At 36.3% G+C, this 13,734-nt stretch overlaps 1 protein-coding gene and 1 long non-coding RNA gene across 11 annotated transcripts in view; one reads left to right on the plus strand and one right to left on the minus strand.

Moving 5' to 3' along the window:
- The window catches only part of LOC125666003 (RNA-binding motif, single-stranded-interacting protein 3-like), a 100,857-nt gene that overhangs the window by 25,810 nt on the left and 61,313 nt on the right, over window positions 1-13,734 (plus strand). The window contains exon 1 of one of the 9 annotated variants that reach the window (XM_048899072.2): window positions 7,799-7,947. The exons of 4 other annotated variants lie outside the window; for them this stretch is intronic. In XM_048899072.2, coding sequence (XP_048755029.1) covers window positions 7,933-7,947 — 15 coding nt within the window. In that variant the 5' untranslated portion in view covers window positions 7,799-7,932. Of the gene's footprint in view, window positions 1-7,798; window positions 7,948-8,927; window positions 9,299-10,443; window positions 10,853-13,734 lie in introns of those variants that run through there. 4 more of the 9 variants (XM_048899073.2, XM_048899069.2, XM_048899070.2 and 1 more) reach the window with 4 other exon arrangements.
- On the minus strand, window positions 1,398-13,335 carry LOC125666016 (uncharacterized). Of its 2 annotated transcripts, XR_008799027.1 has the most exons (6): window positions 11,126-13,335; window positions 10,620-10,878; window positions 9,209-9,317; window positions 2,838-3,106; window positions 2,470-2,743; window positions 1,398-2,235 (listed from the first exon to the last, which is right to left on the minus strand). It is a non-coding gene; the product is annotated as an uncharacterized LOC125666016 (long non-coding RNA). The 2 variants fall into 2 exon arrangements; XR_007366459.2 differs by lacking the exon at window positions 1,398-2,235 and having other exon boundaries at window positions 2,387-2,743.

Here is a 13,734-nt window from a genome sequence, read left to right on the forward strand (position 1 = left end):
ACGTCAAATTCGCTATCACCATTTGTCATGGTATGCAGGAAATTGATCATTATCGATCTCCGGCGTACACCTGGACAGAAGGTACCCAGTCTTAGATAAACAAGATAATTACTTAATCTTCCAAAATAAAGGAACCAAGTTCTCTCAGTCTCCCCCCCGCCAAGTTGTGCACACTCTGAAACTCAGGCAACTGCAATTACTTGCACAAATAATGCAGTCCTTCGGATGAGACCGCAAAAACCGAGGTCCTGTGTCACAGCAGTTGTGACACGATAAAGATCCCAGCTCCCTGCTCAAAGGCCGTAAGTGTTGAGCATAGGCCTAAATTTTGCAGCCCTCCACTGGCATTGGTGATGTCTCCATATGAGTGAAAAATTCTCGAAAGGGACGTTGAACAATACGGGTATACAACCAACAACCATTACCGAGTTTCTCGAAATCAGCGAGGCCAGCCTTAAGTTTGATGTTAGGAGGAAAGATTGATAATGAAGTGAAATCATACATCAAAAATCTCCGTCTGGCAGGTGGTATTCTAAATTCAACAATTGTATCAGCTGCTGCTCGTGGGATCGTAGAATCCAAAAACAAAGCTCTTCTTACCGCGATTATGGGAGCAGCATTGACTTATTCTGCGAGTACACAGGCTCATTACTAAAGCGTATGAATTCAGTCAAATGAAAAGGAACAAAAACAGTCAGAAAACTATCTGAAACTTTAACGAATTAAAAAATGAATTCCTCCAAAAGATATAAAAATATGTTAATGACAATGATATACCCTCCTGAACTGTCATAAATTTTTTTGACGAGACTGGGCTGGTACAGCTGGTAATGCCAGTGGACTCTTGATAAATAGAATAAAAATAGACTGCAGCATTGTCGCACCCGACGATAAACGTGAAATCATGGCTGTGATCTACGCCTAATATGACCTAATGTCAATTTTTTTTTACATTAAAATAAGGTTATCTGAAAATAAAAAATCATGTTGGATTTAATTTCATTGTTTTCTCCAAGACACAAAAATAACGGAATTTGATCTGGAAGGAAATTTAGTCTACAGTGTAATATTTGATGGGTCCTTCGAAAAAGAATTGGAACAATTCACCATGACATTCTTTTAGGATTAAGATACATTGCAATTCCTATTTGAATACTTAGATAATTAAAACTGCATAGTAGATGTGTTATAATATAAACAGCATCATTAATATATAAAATTCGTAATTCACTGAAGAGGAGTTGATGAGATCCGTGTATGCTGAGATTAAATCATGATATAAGCAGCTAATCTTTTAAGTAATGAATAAAGGCCAAAAACATAAAATTTGTAATTTTTATAACCTCCTTAAATAGTTTCATATGTACAGTGACAACAGATGATGGTATATGATGTTAAGGTCATTGGTTCAAATTCTGCAATATGTATATATGCCATTGTTTCTTAGTTTATATAGGTCCACCATACTGGACCTCATGATAAGCTCAAACAGAAGTATAAACATCAGAAAATTGCCCATTTTAATGAAAGTACGTGAAAACTAGTTAAAATGACAAACTTTTAATGTACATGCAGTTTCAAAGAATATATCAATTTATCGTAGATATTACCGGGTAATTATGTTACATATTCATGTATTATTGAGTCGACTCGCGTGGCGAGCTACTCCTTGGCATCAGGCCCGTCCTGTGGATTTACCGCTTCACTACCACCCTCATACGCAACTGAATATAGTTTGACTGGCAATGTATGTTAATTGATTTGTTAAATGAAACCATTGCCATGCACATAAAATTCTTAATAATGTCAATGGAACGCACACATTGTTTGAAAGAATGTGAAAACATTTTAAAATCAGGCATCAATAGCAAGTCTGCAACTGAATACAGTTGGAAGAAGATGAGACTCTGCGGAAATGAAAGCAGACGCTGCATTTCTTTCATGTTCGATTCCCAGTCCAGTTAAAGATTTTCTCCTCTCTCTTATATATATACTACATTTGGTGCTGTTGACCACCCCTGCACATTTTGTCCTGCCAGGGGCGCAAAGAACCTGGGTTGTATGTATCTTTGAGGGCAAAGACTGATTAAGGAGGGAGGAATGTAGTAATTAGGGCTCTACGGACCGTGGATATTGGACAGGATAGCTCAGTGGTTAGAGCACCTGACTAGTAATGCAGGGGTCCCAGGTTCAATTCCCGGTTCAGCCAAAGATTTCTCCTCTCTCCTTTAAATACTACAAAATTATAATAAATCTGCAGTCTCCAAAGAAATATTTTGATCAATTTGACTCAGTATTTGCACCTAAATATTTTTACTATAAGTCTATAGATTAAGTGGTAGTACAAATTTGGTAAGTAAAATTATTTATTCAAAATGATTCAAAATTTCAAGTTTAAACATATTTATTGAGTATTACAATACAAGTTTAAGACAAGAGTTCAAGCTCTCCTTCAACTTTTTGCCTCACATGTGGAAGGACGGGTTTCGAATCCCGGCCACGACAGACCTAAGTCGTTAAAACAGGTAGTGACAGTTCCATTACCAAACGCTCGGCATCCGTTGTGAGTGTCACGGGTCCTTGGAACCTCGGAGATGACCTTAAAAACGAATGTCCAATGTCACAGTAGGTGTGGCACGTACGCTTAAGAACCCTCATTGGCCGTAAGTGCCGAGTAATTAAGGCCTAAATTTGAAGCCCTTCACCGATCTTGGTGACGTCTCTATATGTCGAGTGAAAAATTCTGGAGAGAGACGTTAAACAATAAGCTAATCGATACTCACACATTTATAGGTACATGTATACAGTGTATAATGAAAGAATATGATTTAAGATACCTCCTCTCGTAGAACGGCTACATTAGTGTCAGGAAGAACACCAACAATATCATCCCATAGGGATCCAGGTTAGAATAGGTCCTCAGTACCCCTTGCTTGCAGTAAGAAGCGACTAAATGGGGTGGTCCTTTGGATGAGACTGCAAAAAACCAAGGTCCCGTGTCACCGCAGGTGTGACATGATAAAGATCCCTCCCTGATCAAAGGCCGCAAACGCTGAGCATAGGCTTGAATTTTGCAGCCCTTCACTGGTAATGGGGACGTCGCCATCTGAGATGAAAAATTCTCGAGTGGGATTTTAAACAATAATTACAATCTACAACCAGCAGTATGATCAACAGCTTCAGTCTCAACAGCAACACGCACACCAGAAGAAATCAGCTTCTCTCAAACAGCAACACTCACAACAGAAAAAATCAGCTTCTCTCAAACAGCAACACTCACACCAGAAAAAATCAGCTTCTCTCAAACAGCAACACGCACACCAGAAAAAATCAGCTTCTCTCAAACAGCAACACGCACACCAGAAGAAATCAGCTTCTCTCAAACCCGTGTTCTTGTTACAGTAGCTATTCTGTGAACATCTGCTTCTCACAAACCCGTGTTCTTGTTACAGCTTCTCTCAAACCCGTGTTCTTGTTACAGCTTCTCTCAAACCCGTGTTCTTGTTACAGCTTCTCTCAAACCCGTGCTCTTGTTACAGCTTCTCTCAAACCCGTGTTCTTGTTACAGTAGCTATTCTGTGAACATTAGCTTCTCACAAACCCGTGCTCTTGTTACAGCTTCTCACAAACCCGTGCTCTTGTTACAGCTTCTCTCAAACCCGTGCTCTTGTTACAGCTTCTCTCAAACCCGTGTTCTTGTTACAGTAGCTATTCTGTGAACATCTGCTTCTCACAAACCCGTGCTCTTGTTACAGCTTCTCTCAAACCCGTGTTCTTGTTACAGCTTCTCTCAAACCCGTGTTCTTGTTACAGCTTCTCTCAAACCCGTGTTCTTGTTACAGTAGCTATTCTGTGAACATCAGCTTCTCACAAACCCGTGCTCTTGTTACAGTTTCTCACAAACCCATGTTCTTGTTACATTAGCTATTCTGTGAACATTCGCTTCTCACAAACCCGTGCTCTTGTTACAGTTTCTCACAAACCCATGTTCTTGTTACATTAGCTATTCTGTGAACATTAGCTTCTCACAAACCCGTGTTCTTGTTACAGCTTCTCTCAAACCCGTGTTCTTGTTACAGCTTCTCTCAAACCCGTGTTCTTGTTACAGTAGCTATTCTGTGAACATCTGCTTCTCACAAACCCGTGCTCTTGTTACAGTTTCTCACAAACCCATGTTCTTGTTACATTAGCTATTCTGTGAACATTAGCTTCTCACAAACCCGTGTTCTTGTTACAGCTTCTCTCAAACCCGTGTTCTTGTTACAGTAGCTATTCTGTGAACATCTGCTTCTCTCAAACCCGTGTTCTTGTTACAGCTTCTCTCAAACCCGTGCTCTTGTTACAGCTTCTCACAAACCCGTGTTCTTGTTACAGCTTCTCACAAACCCGTGTTCTTGTTACAGCTTCTCTCAAACCCGTGTTCTTGTTACAGTAGCTATTCTGTGAACATTAGCTTCTCACAAACCCGTGCTCTTGTTACAGTTTCTCACAAACCCATGTTCTTGTTACATTAGCTATTCTGTGAACATCTGCTTCTCACAAACCCGTGCTCTTGTTACAGTAGCTATACTATGCTGTGAACATTAGTACAGAAGCTATTCTATACTGTGAACATTAGTACAGAAACTATTCTATACTGTGAACATTAGTACAGAAGCTATTCTATACTGTGAACATTAGTACAGAAGCTATTCTATACTGTGAACATTAGTACAGAAACTATTCTATACTGTGAACATTAGTACAGAAGCTATTCTATACTGTGAACATTAGTACAGAAACTATTCTATACTGTGAACATTAGTACAGAAGCTATTCTATACTGTGAACATTAGTACAGAAGCTATTCTATACTGTGAACATTAGTACAGAAACTATTCTATACTGTGAACATTAGTACAGAAACTATTCTATACTGTGAACATTAGTACAGAAGCTATTCTATACTGTGAACATTAGTACAGAAGCTATTCTATACTGTGAACATTAGTACAGAAACTATTCTATACTGTGAACATTAGTACAGAAGCTATTCTATACTGTGAACATTAGTACAGAAGCTATTCTATACTGTGAACATTAGTACAGAAACTATTCTATACTGTGAACATTAGTACAGAAACTATTCTATACTGTGAACATTAGTACAGAAGCTATTCTATACTGTGAACATTAGTACAGAAGCTATTCTATACTGTGAACATTAGTACAGAAGCTATTCTATACTGTGAACATTAGTACAGAAACTATTCTATACTGTGAACATTAGTACAGAAGCTATTCTATACTGTGAACATTAGTACAGAAGCTATTCTATACTGTGAACATTAGTACAGAAGCTATTCTATACTGTGAACATTAGTACAGAAACTATTCTATACTGTGAACATTAGTACAGAAGCTATTCTATACTGTGAACATTAGTACAGAAGCTATTCTATACTGTGAACATTCGTACAGAAACTATTCTATACTGTGAGCATTCGTACAGAAACTATTCTATACTGTGAGCGTTCGTACAGAAACTATTCTATACTGTGAACATTAGTACAGAAGCTATTCTATACTGTGAACATTCGTACAGAAGCTTACTGCTATTCTATACTGTGAACATTCGTACAGAAACTATTCTATACTGTGAACATTAGTACAGAAGCTATTCTATACTGTGAACATTAGTACAGAAGCTATTCTATACTGTGAACATTAGTACAGAAGCTATTCTATACTGTGAACATTAGTACAGAAACTATTCTATACTGTGAACATTAGTACAGAAACTATTCTATACTGTGAACATTAGTACAGAAGCTATTCTATACTGTGAACATTAGTACAGAAGCTATTCTATACTGTGAACATTAGTACAGAAGCTATTCTATACTGTGAACATTAGTACAGAAACTATTCTATACTGTGAACATTAGTACAGAAGCTATTCTATACTGTGAACATTAGTACAGAAGCTATTCTATACTGTGAACATTAGTACAGAAGCTATTCTATACTGTGAACATTAGTACAGAAACTATTCTATACTGTGAACATTAGTACAGAAGCTATTCTATACTGTGAACATTAGTACAGAAGCTATTCTATACTGTGAACATTCGTACAGAAACTATTCTATACTGTGAGCATTCGTACAGAAACTATTCTATACTGTGAGCGTTCGTACAGAAACTATTCTATACTGTGAACATTAGTACAGAAGCTATTCTATACTGTGAACATTCGTACAGAAGCTTACTGCTATTCTATACTGTGAACATTCGTACAGAAACTATTCTATACTGTGAACATTAGTACAGAAGCTATTCTATACTGTGAACATTAGTACAGAAGCTATTCTATACTGTGAACATTAGTACAGAAGCTATTCTATACTGTGAACATTAGTACAGAAGCTATTCTATACTGTGAACATTCGAACAGAAGCTATTCTATACTGTGAACATTCGTACAGAAGCTATTCTGTAAACAAACAGCTTTACATTTACTTCCGACATTTAGTCCTTTCTCTTTATTTAGCATACATAGAAATTTATAGTCGCTAAATCTAATGAGGTGTTAGTCAATGTGGTGAGCATGTCTGAATTCTATAACTAAATGATCGTAATTGACGTTTTTTTTTTAGTAATAGGCGTTTTTTAGTGTTTTAAACACTTTGCTGCTTCTCTCAATTGCACCAGGTATTCTGAATGTCTGAGGCGGCTGCCTGTGGTTTGTGCTTTGGGACAAAATTGACTATTTTTGTGTTGTAGATTCGAGCCAGTAAAGAAACTTACAATTTGCACGCTGAAACTTTCTTTGTTGCTTTGTTTTCTCTTCCTCTATAAGTCACCGATTTCCTACTATGCACCCTCTTTATATATTATAGGGAATTATAATTCCTGCTGGAAATATCATATGGAACTGCGGGTATGCATGTGCATCATTTAATAATTTTCAGTAGCCTGATCCCAATAATTTACTAACCTCAGTCATTGGGCTATCGCTTAATTTTTAAGTTTGTGTGAGTCAGAAAACCGTTATTAATTGCACAATGTTTGGAAAGTTTTAGGATAATTGCCTCTATATTTATGTTGTGATTTTCTCCCATTGTATGATATAATGGTATATTTCACTTCTAACTTTCCTATGAGACTAACATATCTGCAATGACAGCTTGTTGTTTGTTCTGTTAAATAATGTGATATATAAATCAAAACTACAACAAATTAAATAAGTCTACAAAACTACATCCATAATTGAATGATAACGGGCATTTTTACAACAGCTTTACTGAGTAGGCAATCAAAAGTCTGCTCACTGTGGGGGGTACCAGAAAGGGACATCTTAATATGCTATGTGTGAAAAACCGAATTAAAAAGAGATGTTTTTATTGCATATAGGCAATTTAAGACTGTTGGAGTTAAAATGTTTTAACTGCATGAGATCTTTTATCCTTGGATATAATGCAATGGCCCTATATTGATTTAAGGTGTAAAAAGTAGCAATAAAGGTTAGGAGCCCCCTGTGTAGTTCTGAGGTCTATAATATGGGTGGGGCCTGTAAGATGTCCAGTGGTCCCCCTGTGGCATTTTGTGACCGCTCTGTTTGTAGAGCTCTCCTCTGGTGTAGACACATGCCCCTAAGTGTACAGTGTAACAAGTTTTAGAGACCTTGCACACAAGAAATAGCATGTAGTTATTTAGAAACTGTTATTAGGGGTTCTCTACACATTAAGGTCTATTTGTCAACCTAGCAGCCCCCCTTCACTGTTTGATGGCCTTGTAGCGACTGTAATTTATAAGTACACACTTGATTCATACTGAAGAGAGAGGTGTGTGGTTCTAACTGGATTGCCAGTGGGTAGAGAATTAACTTGCTTGGAATTTTTCCTCACTTCTTAGGAATTGATTAAGACTTTCATCATCTACTTCACCTGAGATGTTAGAAATACAGGTAAGCCCCCCACCCCCTGAAGTCAAATGACTTTTTCATTATTTTCCTGATCCTCTTTGTAAATTAGTTTTCAATATTCTCTGTCATTTTCTTAAGGAGGAATCGATAGTGATTTGACAGGTCTAGATCTGTAAGAACATTGAAGTGCGTTTTGGTGTCGAGGGCTTTGGAGCTTGTTGTTTTGCAATGGAATGGTGCCCCCTTAAAAACCGCAGAAAGCACCTGCATTTCTAAACCTTTGCATCAGAATTCAAGCTTGTGATATCACATTGTATGAAGATAAAACTGATAAAGACTTGGTTATGATTTCATTCTCTCGTGTCGCATTAAAATTTTTCCATACTTCATTAAATGACAATTACATGCTTGATACACCACAAATACCAGGTTAAGCATTGAAACACTTTTAAAATATTTATCCATCCTAGCCTTATTCCACTTACAAACCCAAAATTTCACCTGTGCAAGAAGCGTGAAAGTTCTGTATAGAGTTACTAAATTCAGGCAGAAGGCACCTGCCATGGCGTGTAATTAAAAACAACTAAAATATATCTACTCTAAGCTCCCTATGTTAATTTTTGGGTTCTACTATGGTGAAAATTGAGGAATACATGTTTCGTTAGCCATATTAATGAGCCCACTTGTACATTGTAATTAATTGACCTAGTTTTAGATGGTGACACAGGTGTATTCTCACTAAGGTATGAAATGTCAGGTGAATGGGAGATAGGGTCAGGTTTATTTATCTTTGTCTGTCCACCCCACCCCAGGCGTATAACCAGTAAAAGTCTGTGCTCAGTATCTCCATTATTTTATGATTAAGCGAACCTGAAATGTCCGAGGCTGAGCCTGTCACAAATATACCTTGTCAAGCAGACACTGGCCTATAATCAACTCACAACTGTATACACTGGGGCGATGTCCACAGTCTCTTTTAAAGTCCTCTTCTGAAACCTTATAATATTATTCTCAGAGCCTGGGACACATGAGAGAGATTTAACCATTTAAATATCAGGATAAGCACATTACTGCCTATTCAGAACTACTGTCTATTGAAAAACATCTCTTGGAGCCATTTTATTCAGCCATAGGACCATCCTTTTAAAGAATTCTATGCGGGAAGACTTGGCAGAATTTTTAAACAGTACCAAGGGATAAAGTTTTTTTAATATATTTGAGGACACTACATTCCGTTGTTACTCGGGCATGACAATTTGAATTAATGGTGGTCTAACAAGCCTCTGATAAGATCAGACTGTACCTGATTCAGTGTCTGTTTCTACTCATCATGGACATGATGCTTCTGGATTCTTATCAACTGGTTCCCCTCTCCTCCGTCACCCCAGGCTTGGTAAGTGGTCAAAAAATTTCTGCCATCCAAAAAAAAAAAAAAAAATTCTCTAGTGTTTTCAAATCTTTTTTCTCCCTAATGTGAATAAAAACTCTTACAGGTAGCACGTTAGAGATAAAACAATGTTTACATTCTCGCTGAGTGACATGAAAATGTTTTGCAGTCACTACATAACTGAATTGATGAATGGTAATTGAAATTCCTTAGTGAACTTGTCAGCAAATATGCATATATATGCAGGCATATGGAAATCACATTTTTTTTTTAATGTTTGAAGTATTTTTGCTTTCTCAAGGTCAAAGATAGAACATCAAATTTGAAACTTAGTTCCAAGACCAAGTGTTATATCTCAAATTTCTTTTTACTTTGAATACAATATGATTTTGTGAATTTGTAAGAAAATATAAGTGATATAGTTGTGTATTTTTTAATGGAAAATTATAATTCATTTTTTGCCATTTAAGTTTATTTTCTCCCTATATTTTTCAATATTACGAATGAACATTTAAGATTTTACTCAAAAGTTATCCATGGACTTTTATAAGATATGTCAATGATTCATAAATATTGTTGTACTGAAGTAATAATTATGTTCGTAATGAGATTTAAACCCCTATCCATATTCAGCAAGAAGCGTCTTTGTAAAGTGTGTTTTTCCCTGTTCTGTGATGTCATTAGATATTAATGTTAATATGGTTTAGTAACTCCCAGATGAGAGTTATTGACCATTGCTGTGAGACATGTCACTAAATGATAAGGCTAATATAATATACATATTAAGAAGACAACTTTGATAATGCATGTACTTAATGCAAGTATGTCTAAATGAAAGATTGGGTTAAAATTTCTGCAAGCCATTCCGTACGTGTACTGTACTTTTAGTTTGGTTGCACAAATGTGTAAGCAGTGTGCGAATGATAATTGCCATTCTTTGTTTCATTGTTTCACCACTCAGACTTTTGATCACATGTGCTGCATTATTTACATTTTATGTGCCCCTCTCAGAATTAAAACGAAATCCATCCCATGCACAAACTGATCTGCATAATAGTTAAAACTTGTGCAGTTTAATCTCTGATTGTAACCAGAGGGTTGGCTTGTTGAGCTAGAATTTTAAACAGGTGCCCTTAAGGAGCCGCTGATGTGTTTTGTTTTCTTAATTCAAGACAAGACCAGGATTTTGTGTCCAACATATACTTCTAGCATTGTGTAGAAAAGCCTCATCTAAATAAAGGGCGGTATCTCATTCTCTTGATTCACAGTCTATCAGGGCTAACATTATACGCCACGGTATGAGCATTTAAAAAGTTGTCATCATCACCTGTAAGGAAATCTTCCATCTTCCAGGCTTTCTTGTTACTTTGGTGCCAATTTTGGACTCTTGAGACCTGCTTCATACAGGAAGACACCAGTTGGTATTCGTTTGGACTGCAGTTGTGCTGGATTTAAGTGGCTTTTTTCAAGTTTTTAATTTAATTAAGGGGCGTTTGTTGATATTTTTCGTGGGCCATGAGCACTGTCGTTGATCTTGCTACGCTTCAGTGGTTACAACAGGTAGTTATTTTTACTTTTTATATTCACTTTAAATGAAAGAAGAAATAAGGTGTATTAACATTTGTCAAACTACTGTATCAATTACAGGACAGCTCAAGTACTGTCAATTTAATACAGAGGCAAGCCAGCTTGAAAATTTAAAAAAAAAAGTATTTACAGAACTACGTTCTTGTAAATGTTCTAAATTCCTTTATGTTTTGTTGGTTCATTAGCATAACAAACTAATTAATATTCGTATATCTAAACATTTCAGTTTCTATATGCTGAACGTACGTGATATTGTGTCAGAATTTCTTGAAGAAACTGCTGGGTTGTTTTGTTTTTTTTTTTGGCTAAATGTTTCCAAATGAAACTTAAAGCCACTCAAGTTTACAAAGGTATAACGGAAAGAGAAAAAAAAGAAAAAAACAAAACAAAACAACATATAAATAAATAGATAAAAAAAAAAGCAACTAACAAACCGAGGAAGAAAACAGCAGTTCCTTTCAATATAATCAACGGTTATTTTCACACGCTCTGGAGTCAAATTGTTGCTCTGCAATCTCCATAATGTAACATCTGTGGACAATCAGAAAAAGAAGACGGTTTTTTATGTGTTTTCTAACGAGTTAAAGCTCACATTTCAAGTTTTCATACAGAAAAATCAATTTCTTTTACCTAAAGAGAAACTTGACTATCAAAACATTTGTCAATGTTTTCTCATAAAGCGCAGATACAATAACTAAATCTTATATGAATGCTTATTAGCTTATTAAATTATATTCTTCTATATTGATTATATGATAATGAAAGGCTATGTTTGTACGCATCTGTTTTTTTTTTTACTGCAGAGTGTAACAAGGAATTGTTTGTGTATACTTTCTGAAATTTCTTGGGTGCAGGGTGGGGGTTGTGCCTGTGTGCTGCAATATGGCTCTTAGTGGAAAATTGTAGAACATACAGTATTTTGACTGTAATGCGAACTTAACCAAACTTTTGAATTAATGAAAAATGCTACTGCTCAAGATATTCTGTGCTGCATATAGATCTTCATATGTAAGCATTCTTAGAAAGTGATAAAATGGAAGTTGAACGCACATCTGCATAATAAAATACCAGTAGTGCATTTTTTTTTTGAAAGTTTAAAGTCTGAATCATCCACATCAATTAAGGCACTCTTTCATGTAGATCAGCTTTTGACCTTCCAACATTGCAGAAGTTTATGACTGTCAAATTTATATTATATCTAGTAATGGATGTGTAGAACTATTTTGATACAAAGTTTTCAAACTGATCTGAAGTCCGAAAGATTTTTATTCTATACAAATGTGAGGATTTTATATTCCTAAAGTTTTTTTGTTTGATACTGGGTGTAATCCTTTGGGATGACACTGCCTGCTTGTTAAAGTATCTCATTATTTCAAGTTTTTCCTGTGCCTATAAGGATGTGAGGATATTTAATCCTCTTATGTTATGCAAAGCTTTCATGCTGTACTATGGGAATAATCTGTTGATAGTGTGGTTTTAATCCACCTTTTCTAATCCTCAAGAAGAAAAGTTAAACAAAACATTATCAAAACAAAAACAATCTGGATGATTGTATATTCATGTGTGCTTTCAATTGTTACAGCTGTTTACTAATGTACAGGAAGAGTAATTAAATGTGAAAACGACCCCCCCCCCCACCACCACCACCTAGACTGCCACCCGACCACCTCCACATGTTCTGCTTCCTGTGCATAAAAAACGTGAGGATTTGATAGAAAAATGCTCAGGTTCCAATAGCAATATTGAGGTTTTCTTGCCTAAAGATGATAGAATCAACAGAATACAACATGTGTCATTACAACAGCTGTAATTAACATGCTGAAATTAACAAAGATAAGATCAAGGGGATGGAACCTTTAGTTCAAGGACATTTCAGTTTGAAATGGTTAGTTGTATATTATTTAACGTCCCTTTTGAGAATTTTTCACTCCTATGGAGACGTCACTGCATTTTCAGTGAAGGATTGCAAAGTATAGCCTTATGTGCGGCGCTTTTGGACTTTGAGCAGGGAGGGGTCTTTATTTGTACCACACCTGCGGTTTTTGTGGTCTCGTTTAAAGGACTGCCCTCTTACGACAAGCAAGGGGTACTGAGGACCTATTCTAACCCAAATCCCCACCGGGTGAATTGAAATGACCAATGAAATTAAACTCGATGGTCACCAAGCTAGTCATTGATATAAAATTCTGTTCAGGCAATTGTGGGCATCACTGTAGAATATGTAAATGATGAGATTAATCCATCCTCTGATAAGGGACACAATTGCAAAATTAGCCACCATTTAATTCTGCTTTTGATAACCTCATTTGGGGATTATGCAGGTTCAATATCAATGGCCAATTTTGGCACAATAATGGGAGGGTTTTCTCCAATAATAACAGCCATCTGGATACAACAAATTATATGAATGAAGACTTCATGAAATGTTCAGATTTTTTAAAGTAGTTACAGCAGCTTTTTTTTTTGTATATGAAAATTCAAAATGCAGATGAAGAAGACCTTGACTTTTTCTGAATAAATGTTCATGTCTCGATTAATTGGGTAAGCAATTGTACATTTCAATCATTTTTAGTGGTCAGTCTGTGACATTTTAAGGGGCAAATGGGGTAGTTTTAAGGGGAGTAATGGGGAGGGCTGATTCCCACCTACTGGTTCAAGCCCCCCCCCCCCCCCCCCCCCCCCCCCAATGGATCCACACTGCTTGTTACATATATATTACTGTCTTTATTCTTCTCTCCACTGTTGAAAATGAGCTACTTACCTGTATAATAGTGGTAATATACCAGTTCAATACTTTTAATGTCTTAAGGGTATTTTTGTGTTGGTTTTTATAATCAAAAGAGCTAATATGAATA

This window comes from Ostrea edulis, chromosome 10, assembly GCF_947568905.1.
Source record: "Ostrea edulis chromosome 10, xbOstEdul1.1, whole genome shotgun sequence".
NCBI classification, from domain to species: domain Eukaryota; kingdom Metazoa; phylum Mollusca; class Bivalvia; order Ostreida; family Ostreidae; genus Ostrea; species Ostrea edulis.